This window comes from Rhodnius prolixus, unplaced genomic scaffold (assembly GCF_049639745.1).
Source record: "Rhodnius prolixus isolate KJV_2025 unplaced genomic scaffold, Rpr scaffold_6, whole genome shotgun sequence".
Lineage (NCBI taxonomy): Eukaryota > Metazoa > Arthropoda > Insecta > Hemiptera > Reduviidae > Rhodnius > Rhodnius prolixus.
In genome coordinates this window covers 3,217,371-3,235,985 of record NW_027411634.1, presented here as the reverse complement: position 1 = coordinate 3,235,985, position 18,615 = coordinate 3,217,371, and the positions used below count along the sequence as shown (strand labels likewise).

General features: G+C 35.9%; 2 protein-coding genes across 10 annotated transcripts in view; both read right to left on the bottom strand.

Annotated features, from left to right (window-relative positions):
* The window catches only part of wake (ankyrin repeat and fibronectin type III domain containing protein wide awake), a 532,593-nt gene that overhangs the window by 193,470 nt on the left and 320,508 nt on the right, over nt 1-18,615 (bottom strand). For 6 of the 9 annotated variants that reach the window (XR_012461712.1, XR_012461711.1, XR_012461714.1 and 3 more), the window contains exon 1: nt 8,553-10,981. The exons of 2 other annotated variants lie outside the window; for them this stretch is intronic. Coding sequence is in view for 2 of the 7 variants with exons in the window: in XM_074139710.1 (XP_073995811.1) it covers nt 8,553-9,405 (853 nt within the window). In the remaining 5 variants the exon portion in view is untranslated. Of the gene's footprint in view, nt 1-8,552; nt 10,985-18,615 lie in introns of those variants that run through there. One more of the 9 variants, XM_074139712.1, reaches the window with a different exon arrangement.
* Nucleotides 2,824-3,515, bottom strand: LOC141460087 (defensin-like). Its single transcript, XM_074139758.1, has 2 exons — nt 3,262-3,515; nt 2,824-3,170 (listed from the first exon to the last, which is right to left on the bottom strand). The coding sequence occupies exons 1-2, from the start codon at nt 3,350-3,352 to the stop codon at nt 2,977-2,979; spliced, it is 285 nt and encodes a 94-aa protein (XP_073995859.1). The 5' UTR covers nt 3,353-3,515; the 3' UTR covers nt 2,824-2,976.

Here is an 18,615-nt window from a genome sequence, read left to right as displayed (position 1 = left end):
TTACTAATGGTAGTGACCATTTCAACACATAACGCCCGACCTCCTAGGATGGCTGCTGTGTAAGCTTGCCAACCTAGGCGAACTAACGGCTTCCATCACTGGATGGTCGTCGTTCATCCCACTCATGTCTCTTGATGCTCATGCATGTAAATGCATATATATGCGTGCATATGTATTTACACCATTTCCTTACCCTCATCTCTTTTGCTTACTGAAACTTTTATTTACAGTTTCACCTAGTAAATAAAAGTTGAATTTATTACGCAACTTTACCTTGAGTTTTGAAAGTAAACAAAAAATCTAGTATCTCACACTCACACGACTTTTTATTTATCTAAATTCTGTAGGTTTTCTTCAAACATTGCATTTTTACTAAATGTTAGTTGGCTAAAAAATTTAAATGCAATATAATGAAAGGGTTCTCCAGCAATCAATTGTCACACTATCGATTAATTCGCTTTCCTTCGAACTCAAAAATGTTAGGTACATATTTAAACCATTGTTTTTTTTTTCTGGCGCCGACGTCTATGGCCACTAGCGCCTACTACACATTTTCTCTTTTCTCACATAAAGGCCACTAGAGCTGGGATTGGTACCCTATTGTCCTATGGGCTGCCACACACACATATCTTGCCTTAGCAAGGCAAGGTTAGCCTAGGCTAACGGAAGCAAAGAAAGAAAGAAACCATTGTTAGTATTTCATAAATGGTGATTCAATACAACCCCAAGAAAAAATGACCTTTTTATGGACTTTCCCTTATAGCTGTTTAAATGAATTTTCTTAAAACTTGGCTGTAATGAGCGGGCCCATTCTTTGGAGAGTTTTCCGGTTTTCCGGATGCATGGGGATCGTTTTCTTCCCTCCCAAGAAGGAGATGTCACTGTCACTCGTCTAGGTTGATCTGCAAGACCCGTTGGAAGTAGAAACGCTTTAAGACGTAACCAAAGGTTTGACCCATTTAACTGGCAGACTGAACTCGTACGACCAGCGTGTGATTTGGAGGAACCATTAAGTTATACTACCAAACTGAAATGGGGAGGCACACCTTAACTAAGCTTGGGACCGCGCTGAACTAGTCTAATGAAACTAATCTATCGATTGGTTTTCCATTGCCGGAAGGAAAGAGTTTCAATAATCCGGTATACTTACTGGCGACTGGGCAAGGGGATGGGAGAGAGTAGGATGAACCCAAAACTTGGAAAGCCATCGCTGACAAAAAGTTAAGAGAAACGAAACAGCGACGCCAACAGATGGAGTCACTTCACTTTTCCATTTAAATGTCCAGAAGAGGTGATACTCTGAGCCGCTTCCGGACATGCAGGACTGTCATATGGACATATGTTGACACCCCCAACCAACCTCAAACTATTAAACCCATTTACACTGTTAGCCTGACTTACAACTCACTCAGGACTTCATACAATCTATCCTACAACATGACCAAACTTCTTACACGATGACTCCAGCCCCATAGAAAACAAACTTGATTTCTTGAAATACCAATCAACCTCTCTACAAATTGATTTGAACAGACAAACTGGCATTACTTAGTATAGGCCAGCGTTTCCCAACCTTTATTTGGCTCGCGTACCACTTGGAGTACATCATGCTAAATTCTACCACTTCGTAAAAATGATTGTGTTTCGTGAAATTTGTTATTCCGAATGTATTATTTTACTATTATTATCTTTATTTGTTCAGAGATACAATGTATCTGTTACAAAGGAGTTCAAGTTCATGTTCACTTTATAAACTTTGTAAAGTGTATGATCTTAGTTTTAAAACGTGTTTTAAATAATTAAAAATTGCGTACATATTTTTCTCTTCAAAAATTATTAATTAATTTACAAAGTTCTTCTTTCGGATTATTATATTTGTGCCCAAATCTTCTAAAATTATTTCTCTTAAGCATTCAACTACCTGTAAGTACCAATTAAATTTAATGTTGCTTGGATAAGAGCTTACTCCATTACAATCCAGTCTCTTTAAGCAGATTTTTACATAGTTATAATTTAGGTTCTGTCACATGATAATTCTATTTAAATTTTCTTTATCTTTTATTGGATAATAATGTAGCTTTTCCTAAATTTTTCTTTATAGAAGGGGGTTTCAATTCCAATTATCATTTGTGTTTTTGGGTTTTGGAAAATTCTCCATGAAAGACAATTTTAATCCTTGATAAATGTGCTATTTAATATTTTCTCGTACATCTTGAGACAGACTAACCTTATTATTGTGTACATATTAACAACTTTACTGTTTAATATTATTAATTAAAATAATTTTGATGTATTATAGGAAAAAAAACGTATCTATATTTTTATACTTTAATTTTTTTTAAATTTTTTAATGTCCGCCATTATTGATTATTTTTCGTGTACCACCAACCAGCAACTCGCGTACCACAGGTTGGGAAACGCTGGTATAGACCATACAGATCTAGTAGGCCATTTGATCCTCGAGATTGAAACGTTAAATTTCGATTGCTCGTTCTACGTATGTAGTTCTGTAACTTCTATTTTAAACATTTACCCAGGGAAATGCTTCTTAAAGAAGTTGTGGAGGATAGGTGCGGTTCAGCATCCCTCTAATGTGTCATTCAAGTATAGTGTACGGACTCACTCTTCTTCCCTTCCTCCGTACTAATAGTAATAAATATATAAATAAAACTATCTGAAAGAAGGAACTATTTTAATGGAAAGTATTTATCATTTTTAGTGATTATTTTTTTTTACAAATTACTTTAAAACAAATAAGCGTTAGTCGTATATGTAACTAATGAATTTTTTTTCAAATTTTAGGAACAAATTAAAACTTAAAAATAATTTTATAAAAAATCCCATTTATTTTGCATTAAAAACAAAACAATAGTCATTTATTTACAAAATAATTTAATGCTGGTGTGGTGTCATTTTTGTCAGTGGAAATTGATTGATAGACTGCTCGATGTTCTCTCTCTCTCTCTCTAAATCTCTTCACTTCCTGCAATGGCAGATAGTTCCTTTACAATGGCCGCCTCTATTTCCTCTGAGTAGACAATGAGCGGCGCAGGCTGCATGATTAGGTGTGACCCATTGAGACTGGAAGCTGAACAGATCACAGGTGGCTCTCTTCAGACGGGCAACATGTTCTTCGGTTACCTCACCGGCTGGCTCCCACAGAGCATCATCTAGTGAAGTCAGAAGAAATTGGGCTGAATTAGATCTAGCTTCTTTTTTTTTTATTCTAAGTGTAGACAAAGTAATTTATAGGATATTTACCTAGCTGTTGTTGAGTGTTCCATTCAGCTGGATGAGAGTGAACCAGGACGGCCACCAAGAACAGAGTAACCAAAGAGAGTACACACTTCATGATGTCTGGTTGTGGTTGAGTGGAGTATCTTAGGTTCTGTAGTAGTTCAAGTTTTACTGTGTCTGGACAGAACTCTGTCAAGATCTTATATACTGAGCCAGAAGTAGATCCTGTACTTTACAGTACATCTTCCAGCCAGGTTCAACCCTCTCCTGGGGGATTCCATTCAACGAGGAAACTATAGCCTCATGTGTAATTTACAGCTGTTTAGTTGCTAATAATAAGAATTCAGTTCCTAATATACAACTGTTTAGTTGCTAATAATAAGAATTCAGTTCCTAATATACAACTGTTGATAACCCCTCATTAACGAGATCAAACTGCAATCGAATATTATTGCTATTAAATTCTGAATTATCTTTATTCTCAGAAAAATCTATTCTATGTTTATTACAGCATAAAAAAAAAAATTATTCTTATACTTAATAGCCAATAAAATTAATTTTCACAACTTTTCAAGCCAAACTTGATAAGTCCTTATTTTATTGTAGTAGTTTAATACGAGTTTTAAGCTCGGTTAAATTAAAGAAAATCGCGAAAAACTAAAATAAATGAATAAACAGGAAATGCGCACTTCCAGCAAATTTATTTTTCCTCAAACTCGTAGATCTCATTCCCGCCCGGAAGAGTCCTTAATTTTAAATTTTGACTAGGGGGAACACAACTTTTTATTTTAAGGGTCTATTTTTTGGGAGGGAAAAAAAAATCTGGTATAAGTCAAGTTTCCTTCGATTTGTTGATTTTATTTTTGTGACATTTTGTTCACACTGACAGACCCAGACATAGGTAGACTTATTTAATTTTTACTCAGGATTATCCCGAATGTTAACAGCATGGATTTATCCTTCCAGATTTTTCTGTCCAGGCGTTCTATAGTCTACCTCTGATTCTTTTAAAGTATGGTAGCCACCTCAATCATCTCCTGGGCCATCCTGTTGTCTCCCATTTTCAGATAGTGTCCGTACTATGTTAAGACTCTTTGGCTCATTCTGACCATTATATCGTCCTTTACTTCCATGAGCCTTCTTATTCTTTCAGATCTTAGCCATTGTGTTCTTGAGTTGCGCACACCTTCACACCGGAAATTCATTTCGACATGTTTCACTCCCTTACAGCAATACACTCTCCACGAAGGAGTATAAATGTATTTATTTTTATTGATGCCAAGAATCTGTGAATTCCACGATATGAAATTCAGCATTCCAATGTCTTTTCGTCCATTTTGTGGCATAGGCTTCTATATTTTTATTTGTAAAACCATTTTTATGATACATAGATCCCAAATACTTAATGTTTTTCTTCATCTTTTTCTTCTTTCTTGGCAGCGTACAGCCCATGAAGGGCTCTAGGTTTCGAGGCGTATTAAGGTTTTGCTGGGTAGGGTTGTTGGCCCTACGTCCAACCCCTGACACAATGGAAGGGACCTTTGATTTTAAAGGGTCTACACCCTTTGCCGAAACTGTCTCCAAGGGAAGAGGTATCCCTTGGGCGTGTAGTGTATTTACTAGGTTGGTGTGCTTGTTTAGGTGAATGTATTGTGTTTCCCCCATAGTACAGTGCAAGTGCATGGGAGTACTGTGCTAGGAATCCGTGGGATTGCAACATCCAGGAAGCTGCAAGCAACAGTCACTCCCTGCGGGACTTTAATGCTTTTCGTTCTCCTAATTGTGGTTCCATCTACAAGTCCTTGTTACCTGGCATACGTAGACAATTTAATAGAAATAAGAAAACCCTTTTTCGAACTTAAAAAAATACTCGAAACGAATATAAGTCTTGTTAAAACGGGAGTTCGAAAACTATCCATATGGTTACTAATACTTTTTCTTATCAGCATAATATAAACGGAGAAATTAAAGTGGTGGGAGCGAAGTAGTTACATCCAGCTGTCCGATGACAGCTAATCTCTTATTGTGGCATCCTTAGATGGCAATTTAACGAAACATTAAATTGGCTCCTTCTCCACTACACACTACACGATAACAATAACTTATTTTCTTAACAGAAAAGAGTAAATAAATTCTTGTTCAATCCAAAAATTAAATGAATTAACAACTCTTAAGTTGAAAAAAAAAATGTATGAACACAGAACTCAGAGCATATTTTTTTTTTCAATTAAAACTGTCCGGTAGGACAGCTGCATTAAGGGTTGATCGTCAAAAAGTGCACGAAAAAGCGTAACGTTGAATAACGCCCAACTTTGACAATTTTTTTCTCTTTTTCTATAAATATAAATATAGGGCAAATCCTCCTTTATAACTGTAACTTTTTTGCAACAACCCAGAACTAATAGATTTTATAGAAAGACGTTGCCAAAAATGAGCAAAAACGGCTTTTCAAAAAATGTTCTTGTTCTTCTTGTTGTTACCTTTTTTGTAATTAACGTAGCGCCTAAACGCGTGAACCGATTTTCATGAATGAGGTGTCATTTGATTCGGAATTTCTTGTAGATGTGCTTTCTAGGGGTCACAACGCTGTAAATTGCATGGGAGAGGAGTTAGCCCCATTTATGTGAGGCCCCCTCCAAAATTACAAAATTACTAATAACTCTGTAAATCTTGACCCAATTTTGGATTAAAATTTGGCAGTATGTTCTTTATTATATATTATTAAAGGCAGAATTTTAAAACCTCTCCAAACTGTTAGGTTAGGTTGTATAAAAAAGTTTTCTCGCCAACAGTTTTATGGTTATGGTTATTTTTAGGTTATCTTATTTAAAACATAAACAAAAAAGATCAAGTCACTGCTTATATCATTTTTCGCGTATACAATTTCATTGCCAGATGAAAAGACGGTTAACAATTAAGTATTTATGCGTTCGGTGCCAGAAGTTAGAAGTGTGTATATCTATAGCAGATGGTAGTGGTGAAGTGAGGGGTAATAACAATCTCTGGAGTGAGAGTGAGAAAAGGACAGAGAACGCTATAGTATATTTATTTTGTCTGAAAGAGAAGTACTATTACTCCCACCACGTGTGGTTGTCCCAAGGTCGGATATCTTCCCCTACTCAATGTCTGGACGGTTGTTACATTCCACTGGGTTATTGTCATCATCCGTAGTAACCGTTAAAAAAAAAAGTCGTTATACTTTTAATCATTTTTTTTTTTAAATTATTATTTTAATATTTCAATTTTAATTAAACGCAAAAATCTTTTGTGAATAATCAGATGATTTCCTCTAACAATTATTTACTATTCTTACGTTCATTACATTTCTTTCCTTTGTTTTACTGGGCTAAACTGTAGGTAAGCAAACTGTTAGTTACACTAACTTCCACCAAACTGCGCCACCGTCAAATTCGAAAGTTCGTTTTTTTCAACTTAGAACTATCGATCACCAAAAACTTAATAATAATTTGCTCCAGAAAATTATTACAAATAAATAAAATTATATCTTACATGATAACTAAATAGTATTTTCAAGATAAATCATTGTCGACAAAGAAATTTTTTTAAACAATATAAAGGGTAAACCCCTTTACCGATAATTCAGACTTTTTTTTTGTATTATTTGAATTTGCAATTTAAGCAATTCTGTTACTTTAATTTGGGTATTAAAAAATAATAAAATAAAAAACAATAAATCGATAAAATCAATTAATAAAAAACTAACTAAAAATCGTTTGCATTAAGTTGCCCTTAGTTTGCCCAATTTTGGTGTTAGGCTAGAACCGCAACACTCCGGTGTATTGCGGTACTGAGTTAGATTCACTTTTAATGTTGTTTTAATTAAATAACAATTTATTATAACTGAATTTTTTAATATTCAATTAACTTAAGCGTAATTAATAATTAAACTAACTAAAATCACTTAATTAATTTTTTTTTTTTTAATATTGATGGTATTGCACTTGAACTTGTTTTCTGAAATGGCAATAATCTTGATTAGTGGCTACTATTTTATTAGTTAATTTTAAATGATTAGTTTTCTGTAATTTGTTTTAGTTTTATGATTAATATTTTGAGGCGAATCGGGTTTAAATTAGTGCACATTATTGTAATGATGTATCGAGTTTTTCTCTTAGATTAATGATGTCTAAAATTTGGTCAAACAGATATTGCTGACTAATAATTTTAAATTTAAATTTATTAATGCAGAAGTTTTTAAAACAATTACATTTTTTAATATTACATTAATAATCTCATAGGATTAATGTAAAAAATGAAAACTTTATTGATTACAATAAAAGGTAAAAATATGATTGCCTGTTATATTCATAATTTTTTATTCATTATTTTACTAAGCTTTTGATCTAGGAATTAGGTCATCTTCTGGGCTTTATACTTATTAACAATTACAATTGGTTTTTTCCCTGGTAACATTACAGATTGGCTAGTGTTCTGTGCTCACTATTTAGGTACTCACGGACACCTATCTTTAATATTAACAATGTATGGTAAAACAAATTATAATTGTTAATAAGTATAAGCCCTAAAAAATTATGACTGAAATTGGTGAATAACCTTTCTTCCCTTTTTTGTTTAATGAATCAGTCACCAAAAAACGATGAACAATAATTTCACTAAATGCACAAAATTGTGCACATAAAAAAGGGCGACTTAAAGCAAATTTTCTTTAAACAAAAAACTTTTTGTTTACAGAAATTAAAAGAAACATTTGGGGGGGGGGGAGCATTTTCATGAAAATCGGGGGTGGTAAAATCTGATAAATGCGATCACTGGGGATGGCACTTAAAAGGATTATCACAGAATTTCCCTGCAGGACAGAAAAGAAAAATCACCGATTTTTGCAAAACTTCTTTTTCGTACTCGGGAGAGTTCTTAAAATGTTTATATCCGGCGATAACACAATAAATGTCCATGTTCCTGCAGTTACAGTTAAGCGATAAATGGTTATTTAGCATTATTAACATTTATCTCCATAAAAATTTCAATCAAGGCGAAGTGGAGGGGGGTCAGTTGATAGATACTACGAAGTGGGGAAAAATACGGCTTCAATACTAGGACAGCGTTTAAATCTAACGTATGAGTTTTTTTTGGAAATGAATTTTGATGACTTAACTCCGGAAATTGAGTAATTTTTAAATTTGTAATAAATCGTAAGGAAATAGACAAAAAAGAAAATAAATAATCGATAACTTTTACTGAAAAAGAAAAATAGAGTGGGAAAAGTGGAAGCTAGAAAACAGGCGTTAAGGCTTAATTTTTGAAAACTTGGCAATTTCTAAGTAATTAAGACTTACTTGGTCGTCTTCCTTCGTCCATTATATGGCCGAATGATCGTCGTTTCATTGGTTCAGTCTGAGGTACTTGATATTTTGGACTTGGTATCTTATAATTACGCCGGAAATCCTTCACTTCATCACTGTTACACTTAATTTTCACAGCACTCTGTTGTTGATTTTGATTAGTCGGTGGTTTATTAAATACTGCTGACGTTTGTAATACTTCCGGACCGAATTTTCTCACTAAACGATCAACACGCATTCTAGAATTCGGTGATAAAACATCTAGACGATTATCGCGCGCGATTCTTCTCAACGAATGTTGTACATTATGTTCTTCACCACGTATTGAAGGTTTTCTTCTCACAAAACGCATTTCCACATTTTCTTTGTACTGTCTTGTTGAATAGAAACTAACAACTGGTAGGAAAGTTTGGGATTTTCCCGCGGAGTTATTATTTCCTGCGGTTGTTCTATTGTTGTTTGTAGTTTGGTATAGTAGTTGTGTGGAACTGGTTGCTCGAGGCTGTTCATCTACTTGAGTACTACTAATACTACTGGCCAGTCTTGTTGTTTCTGTTGTTACTACAGCCGTTGGTGTTGTTAATGTTGACGCCGGCCTAGAATACACCTGCTGGCTACAAAATGGCGCCGGCCGCTTCTCGTGATGATCAGCTGTTTGCCAAGGCCAAGTCTGATGATAATGATGATGATGATGACCATGATGATGATGTTGTACACCACCGCCGGTAAGACGTGTACCCATACGTCTTAACGATGCACGAAACGATGAACGTCTTTGTAGTTTTCGAAAATTTTCTGGCGATCCTGGGCTTAATAGTTTGTCCGTACTTCTGTTCATCTTTGCCATGGTTTTTTTTTGTTTTTTCCCCCCCCCCTTCTACTTTGCTGTTAAAATAATGATTTTTGTCTGTCTGTCTCTATTTCCTGGAGTAAACGTAAGGTTAAGTCGGAAAAGCTTTAAACGATTGAATAGAAATAATCATTGTAAGTTCTACCTTGATTTTCTGCAAGTTTTAGACTTTTCTTTAAGAATAGGAAGTTACCAAAATCGTTTACCGGAAACGCCATTTCAACTGACCCATTTAAGATTTCCTTTTTTTTTTGACAAAAACGATATTTCCTCGATTAGCATAAATTTTTCTTTAAAAACTTCTCAATAACTTTATTTTAAAATACGTTTTGAATTATGTTAATTTTTTTATACTTAAACTGAAAGAGCTTTTTATAGCTTTATTTAAAAAAACAAGACGCACTAAAAGCTTAAATAAAGACACAACATTGAAATTTTGAAAAACAACCTGAAAACAGAAAACCGGAAATAAGATTTATTTATTGGCAATTATTCCTGTATTTTTACGATTATCTGTGAATGTTATTCCAATGATTTATTTATTTATTTTTTAAAATACATTTTTATTTATTTTTTGATTTTGATTTAAAGAGAGAAAAGAATTCTTTTGATTCTAAATTCACTTGAACAGCGGACTCAATGTATTTTATTTTTTTCCTTTTGCCTGAAGCACTACTTGATGTTCACATTAAAGTCGCCCACAAGATCTACTCAGATAACGCTGCCTTTTAATGAGAACACGACAAAGAACAAACCTGTACTCACTTCCGGCACTCGAATTCTTTTTTTAAAGAAAAGAATTCTCAACTTTTTCTTCTATACAAATAAATATCTTCCTTTTTTTTTGAGTGAAACTCTTTTTATAAGACCGAAACACTTTTCACATTACGTCACTTCTTCAACCAAGTACAAGGACATAAACTAAACTGATCCCGTCATCGTATGGATCCATATGAGATGATGAAGATGATGATGATGTCACTAGTATGTTTGAAGTAGAAACGTCCGTTACACTATACACACACGAAACATATCCAGACAATCTTAGTGTAATCTCTTACTAGTTTTGTGTATGTGTGCGTAAAAATAAAAAGGGGAAGGTTACCGCCCTTTTTTTCATCATTCAATGGTTACAGCCCCAGGTTCTGGAGGGGCAGAGAAAGGAGAGATTGTGAGGTGGAGGGGGGGGTATTAGAAGAACACATTGCCTATATAACTTTGTAGGGGTGACAGAACAATGTGTGCGCTTGTATGTTTGTACCATAGTAGCATACTAATTCAGTAGGCTGTGCCTACCTAAAGTTACTTTTACTATGCCATATTCGGTATTCTATGCTCAGTTTATTTATTTTTTTTTTTTAAGCTAATCGTTATTTTAGACTCTTTTTTATTATGATTATTATTTCCCCTTAGCCAAAAAGTATGGCTAAATCATGCGTTATCACCGAAAATAACAATTTTAGGGGCCCCCAGCGTACGAGAAACAAAAAAAATCGTTCTGAAACTTCGCATTTTGAATTAGTCTTGATCAAATCTCTTAACCGGAAGTATAATTTCCTCGAAACTGTTTCCAACTGGTTTCTTTCGTTTTTTTTTTTAGAGGAAACAGGAAGTGATTAGTCTATCCTCTAAAGTGCCTTTACTGTTTATTGAACAAAAATTTGAAAAAAAAATTCAGCTAACCGGAAGTACGTAATTTCATCTTTTCGAACTTCTCTTTTCGATTTATTATATTATTATTTTTATTTTTTCGAACAGCTTCCCCAATTTTATCTTGTACAGTGTTTAACAAACTATATAACCTTTGTTGTTCATTCTTTTTGGTGACTGATTCATAGTTGATTCATAGGATGAAACAAATAACTGCCAGTTTCAGTCATTATAAACTTTATTATGCCGAGCTTTCGACCCTAGGGACTAGGTCATCTTCAGGGCTGTGAAAATGATATACATATCTAAGACAGAAAACAGTTTAAATTTCAAAACAGACACAAACAATTTAAACAATATACGCAAACTTACTACAAAATACTTGTGACAATTGGCAACACTGACTTCCACACAATCTAACACATATCACACACAGACCGATCACACTCAGTACATGAACAGACAAGACAGAAGACACACCAACCCTGTAATGTAAAAATATTACTTTGTAAACTAGCCCTGAAGATGGGCCTAGTCCCTAGGGTCGAAAGCTCGGCAAAATAAATGTATCACGACTGAAATGGCAATTATTTTTCCATCCTATATAATCTACTAGAAAAATTATTTCTGAAAATTTGATTTAGAATTTCCCCTAAAAGAGGGGCTGGGCGGATCCCTTTTCAAAATAAATTTAAATCTAACGTTAGGAGTTAAGAAAGAAACAAACTAAAAAAAATTGAGTTATAACTTTAAGAAATGTAGTAAGAAAAAAGTAGTTTTTTTTTTAGTTTTTCACACCAGATTTTGAGTTAGAAATGGAAAACGGGACGGGGCCTATGCCTCACGGGACCCCTCAGCCACAACAGGCTTATTGTGCCTTCCCCTTTTTTGAGTCTAATAGTCTTTCCCTACCCAGTTCCTTTTGCGCTACAATCTCCTTTGGTCTCGAAAGTTCCAAAGATATAGCACAACCGCTCGAATAGCAACGCAATCAAACAACAAGTGAGAATCCGTTTCCTCCTCTTCCTCACACAATCTGCACAACGGTTTCCCGATCTGATAAATCCCCCCCACCTTGTACAGGTGCTTTCCTTTCAAGCTGCCGTGGCCCCGTGAATATAGTTAGGCCTGTAAGGCGCCACGGTAGCCGACGAGCGGGTTAAGAGGTGAGACCCGCAAAGCTAAGATGTATTGTTGGTAAGTGGGTTCGATTCCCCTGGTCTAGGTCTTGTATTCTATTAAATGGTTAATATGAGAAATTTATAGTAAAGTATGTTAGGCGGTTATAGACTATAACCGCAAAGCTAAGATGTATTGTTGGTAAGTGGGTTCGATTCCCCTGGTCTAGGTCTTGTATTCTATTAAATGATTAATATGAGAAATTTATAGTAAAGTATGTTAGGCGGTTATAGACTATAACCGCAAAGCTAAGATGTATTGTTGGTAAGTGGGTTCGATTCCCCTGGTCTAGGTCTTGTATTCTATTAAATGATTAATATGAGAAATTTATAGTAAAGTATGTTAGGCGGTTATAGACTATAACCGCAAAGCTAAGATGTATTGTTGGTAAGTGGGTTCGATTCCCCTGGTCTAGGTCTTGTATTCTATTAAATGATTAATATGAGAAATTTATAGTAAAGTATGTTAGGCGGTTGTAGGCTAGACCCGGAAAGCTAAGATGTATTGTTGGTTAGTGGGTTCGATTCCCCTGGTCTAGGTCTTGTATTCTATTAAATGATTAATATGAGAAATTTATAGTAAAGTATGTTAGGCGGTTGTAGGCTAGACCCGGAAAGCTAAGATGTATTGTTGGTTAGTGGGTTCGATTCCCCTGGTCTAGGCCTTGGATTCTATTTGATGGCTAAATGAGAAATAGTAAAGTACGTTTACTATTCGCCTCCGTCAACGACACCTAGTAAATGGTAGTTGGACGTTAAGCCCCGCCTGAAAAAATAGGCGATTACTTTACTTTACTTATAGGCCTGTAATCAGAGTAATCTGATTTCTGTCCATGCCCAGAATCTCTTTGGCTCTCTTGTTTACACAGCAAGGGCGTAACACTCTTGCCGTGTTTAACCCCAGCAAGCGTTACCCAGTACTTTTCATGCTCTCTCTCCAGATCCAATCTCTGAGAGCATGAACTGCACCCTTGGTGATCCCCAGGACTGGTTCCAGGCCAATGAAAGGAGTGTTAGCTCCATTCCTGGCTAGTTGATCAGCTAATTCATTCCCCTTAATCCCCACATGACCTGCGCACCCATTCCAGCCGAACCTTATTGTGCCAAGCCAATTGTTCTAGGCCTTTTTTTTTCACATTCCCAAACCAGGGAAGAGGTAGTTCTAAAGGAAGTAGGGGGTCTTCAGTGCAGCTGGCTGTCCAAATCACCTCTATTTCTAAGATCCATTCGCAGTTTTTCCTCTGCAAAAGTTTTGATGTCACAAGATTTTGAGTTAAGCTGACTGATAAACAGAACTAGCTGTTAAGAAAAATATTTTTTTAGTTCAGGGGACCTCAAAACGAGAGCATTTCCGGTGGAAAATTTAATTTAAAAAAGGCACGATCGCAATATTTCATCAAACAAACTACTGCATGACCAAAAAAAAAAAATTGATGTGGAATGGAAATATGGCTGGTTATTTCCTACCAATCCAAACAGTCGTTCTTGAGTACTTCCGTTTTAAAACCAACAAAGAGATATTTGTTTTCTTTCCTTTATCTCTCTCTCTCTCTCTCTCTCTCTCTCAGAGCCACTTTCTGTTTGACGGTGAATACAGCAAGAGAGAACCTAAACTTTACTTTTAATGGGGGCGTGGCCGAGCTTTCAGTGCTTTGTTTTAAACGTTTCCTTTTTTCTCCTCCCCCCCCCTCCACCAGCTCTCTAGAAGTTAAAAGTCGACTGATGTTGTCGTTTCTTCTTTCTCTCTCAGCTCATTTTCCACTAGCCTAAATAAGGGGGAAAACAGAACAATTTCCACGACGGCAGCAAGTCAAAAACGATCTTGGATCTTCTCTAACTGTAGGAAAATTCTTTTAAGTTTATTGCAATGTTGTCGGGAAAAAAATGGCTTTCCACTTTCACTCATGCTAATAATTTGCATTACGATCACATCAACTTTATCGATGTCGAGTTTTCGCCAGGCCCATACACAGTTATCGAGTTCTTCGGAGTCCAATAAAAAAAAAGAAAAAAGACGAAGTTGTTTTAGAAGATGATCTTTGGGTATAAACAAATTATTAGTTTTTTTTAATTAATTTTATTGTGTTTCATAAATGATTTTTTAGTTTGAAGGGAAACCATGATTAGAAACTTAAGATACGCCTGTTTCGCCAGGAGCCTGACTCCTATTAGTAACATCAGGAGACTCCAGACAATACAAACTTCTCAGACTCTACTCGCGACATACTAGAATCGATTCATTCCATGAGATAGGTTCCAATAATCCCCCTTGTACACTCCTCTATCCAAAACCTAAACTTTGATCTTAGCTAAAAGGCCGAGAAGGTTGCACAGTATATATAGAAAGGCGCCACGTTAGACGAGCGGTTGGAGGTTAGAACCCGCAAAGCTAAGATGTATTGTTGGTTTAGTGGGTTCGATTCACAGTATTAGGTCTTGTATTTTATTTAATGGATAATATGAGAATTTTATAGTAAATTAAGATAGACTAGACCCGCAAAGCTAAGATGTATTGTTGGTTAGTGGTTTCGTTTCCCGGTCTAGATCTTGTATTTTATTTAATGGTTAATTTGAGAATTTTATAGTAAATTAAGATAGACTAGACCCGCAAAGCTTAGATGTATTGTTGGTTAGTGGTTTCGATTACCCTGGTCTAGGTTTTGTATTTTATTTAATGGTTAATATGAGAAACTTAAAGTATGTTAGGCGGTTATAGGCTAGACCCGCAAAGCTAAGATGTATTGTTGGTTAGTGGATTCGATTCCCGGTCTAGGTCTTGTATTTTATTTAATGGTTAATTTGAGAATTTTATAGTAAATTAAGATAGACTAGACCCGCAAAGCTTAGATGTATTGTTGGTTAGTGGTTTCGATTACCCTGGTCTAGGTTTTGTATTTTATTTAATGGTTAATATGAGAAACTTAAAGTATGTTAGGCGGTTATAGGCTAGACCCGCAAATCTATGATGTATTGTTGGTTAGTGGATTCGATTCCCGGTCTAGGTCTTGTATTTTATTTAATGGTTAATATGAGAAATTTATAGTAAAGTACGTTTGCTAGTCGCCTCCGTCCACGACACCTAATGTGGTATTTGGACTGGACGTAAAGCCCACCTGAAAAAATAGGCATTACTTTAGTGTACTTTACTTATCCAAAACCTGCAAAACTTCTTTACACTATTAGATTAGACCGTTGATAATAGGGAATTTCGAGGTGCGGTCATTAAAAATTTTTTTAAGACAAATTTCTCGGTTTCCCTCACCGACGTTTCGGTAAATTTTTATTTTACCTTCTTCACGGTTTGGGAAAAATTTGTAGTTATATGTTAAGCTGTATCATCATAACTGTTTTTTAACCATACCGTGAAGAAGGTTAAATAAATTCACCGAAACGTCGGTGAGGAGAAAAAAAGAAGAAATTTGTCTTTTATCGCTGCATTTTTTTTTTTTATCCTTGTCTCAATCCTAAGCGTTCCCTAAACTGTAATGAAGATTGGGACTTCAATTTTTTTTTGGGGGGGGGGGAATTAATCCCAAATATTTAATGATTAAGTTTAAACTTTATCCATCTATCTAGGAACTTATGGGTGCAAATAACAAAGAGTCGTGAGAGTTGTTCTAAATTTTAAGCATTCGAAAGCTGTCTAGTCAGAAGAAGAAAGACCTTCTACTTTTTAAAAATTATTTTTTCCAGAAATTTATGTTGAAGGTTGGGGCTTTGGGACGACATGCTACATTCCAAAATTCCTTAGCTTTAATATAATTTAAAGTAACTAATATTTAGTAAATATTCAAAAATTTGCTGGAAAATTTAGAGTCAAAATTAGCCTCATATTTGCTTGTAATACAATTTACGAATTGAATTATGGGTAAACCAGAATGGATACGATGGTAGTTCTTCTGTATAGTGGTGGTGAATGGCAGGTCAAATACAGGTCGTTGTCACAGAGGCCTGGCCCAGGCATGCCCGTATGTCATTCCTGAAATTCCTTTGTCAGGCTGTTCACCCCCCTTCTCTTGCACCACATCTTTGCAATATTCATAACTCTAGGGGGGGTACTTATTCCCCCCTTTTTCGTGCTCCTTCCCAGTTATTTCTTGGTCCAAGGAATCTTGCAACGCATTAAGAACGAATCCAGATGGTAAAATAACAAATTGTCTGGAACATTCTTCATAAATTTTTTTTTTAAAGGTATTTTCTCTAACTCCTGCTAGAGTAAGTATTTTGTGCAGCCCAAATTTTCGAAACTATCACCATAAATGCAATTTTCTTCCTACCAATTGAGAGGCAGGAGTTAGTCATGTCAAATTAATGTGTACCTTTCGAACCCAGGGGACTAGTTCATTTTCAGGATTTATGTTCTTGAACATATGATTATACTATGCGGGTTTAGCTTAGCTTACATTAGATTCTAGCAGGGCGGCCTTAAAGACCTACGCCACCGCGATCCCGTTGGATCTATTTGGGGCTCCCTCCCCCCCACTCTAGAGCTCGTCCGTTTAATCAGACTCTTAAAATTCTGGAGAACGGCTCCTGGGTAAAGCTCACAGGCCTTGGTTTTTCCCTCCCCGAATAGTAAACATTCTTAGCTAGCACAAGCCCCTCACACTGACATAGATATTTAAGAAATTACTGTTGAGATATTGTTAGGAGCCTCTTGATCGTCTTTTTTTTTGGTGTAGAGCGGAAGCAGTTGGTCCCGCTTGGGAGTATTCTAGATAGATAGATTAGATTAGGGCGACCTCAAGGCCTACGCCACTGCGACCCCTTTGGTTCTATTGTGGCTCCCTTCACTCTAAAGCTCACCCTCCAGACCTGTCCTTTTAATCAGACTCTTGATGCTGGATAGCGACTCCTGGTGTAAAGCTCTCCAGGCCTTGGTTTTTTTCCTCCCCCGAGAAGTAACATCCTTAGCTAGGACAAGCCCCTCACACTGACGAGCCTCTCGTTAATATTTAAGAAATTACTGTCCGGGGTATTGTTAGGAGCCTCTTGATCGTCTTTTTTATTGGCAGAACGGAAGCAGGTGGTCCCGCTTGGGAGAATTCTAGATAGATAGATTAGACTAGGGCGGCCCTCAAGGTCTACACCACCGCGACCCCTTTTTCTATTTGTGGCTCCTCTTTCTCTAGAGAACTCGCCCTCCAGACCTGTCCCTTTTATTCAGACTCTTAATTCTGGAGAGCGACTCCCTGGCTAAAGCTCTCAGGCCTTGTTTTTTCCTCCCCGAGAAGTAAACATCCTTAGCCCAGACAAGCCCCTCAAACTGACATAACACATGCAGTGCCGTTTCCTCCTCTTCCTCCTCCTACTGACAGAACCTACAAAAGACTATCATCTGTCAAGCCATTGCGATGCATGTGTTCCTGAGCCTGCAGTGGCCGGTCTTAATAGGCTTACAATTATCCTGATTGCCGTACGGCCTTGGACAGATTAAATCTGCAGTCAGCCTGCAGTGTAGTTGGCTTAAAGGTTCTTTTTTTTTTAAAGTCCCGATCGTTTAAGATACTGAGTGTAATCGATATTAAAATGTTCTTGTTTCTGACAAATAAAAAAAAACAACAATTGGGAACACTGGCTTGCTACTTTCAGACTTTTTTATATATGCGGAATAGGTCTGTACATTATACTGAAAGAGAACATTAGAGGGAAAACTTCCCACCATTAAGTAAGTGTCCACATTTCGTACTGTCCTGAAAAAAAATATTCTAAAAATCATTTCACCTTACGCATTTACAAAAAACTTTAATTAAATAAATAAAGCAATAATTACTTTGACCGGATATTAATGGTTTATCCACCCCCCAACTGTATGCGTATCGAATACATTAACAGGAAATCTCGCTGCTCCAATATGTAACAATAGCAATTAGCAAAGCTTAGAATAACCAAGATAGTACGTATGTACGTACAAAATCCGTGTGCCACTAATTTGGCTTTATGTATTATACGTTTATGTGTTTGTGTTTATGTTTCCTCTCATTAAAATGATCTTAATATTAGTGCATCGTATTAAACAAACCATATTAAACAATAATCTAATATAATGCCACAGATTTTCCTATTACGTATATGTGCGCGCCATATTTAAAATTGTTTGAAATTAGGATTATAGTGAACGTGTTCCGAGTTTTTGGCACTTTTTTAAAGTCGCATTTCCGGTTGTTGTTCTTTTTTTTTGGGGGGGGGGGAGCCAAAACTTTAGTACCAGAAGGCGAAAATAGTGCCAAACCGGAATACCAACTGAATGGGTCATCGAGACTTCCGGTTTTGAGTTATTCTGTTAACACACAGAATGACACACAGAATTCTTGTTCAGGAAACTTGAATAGATTTACTTCCGGTAAAAAGATGGCTCGATTGCCACACTTTCTTCAAC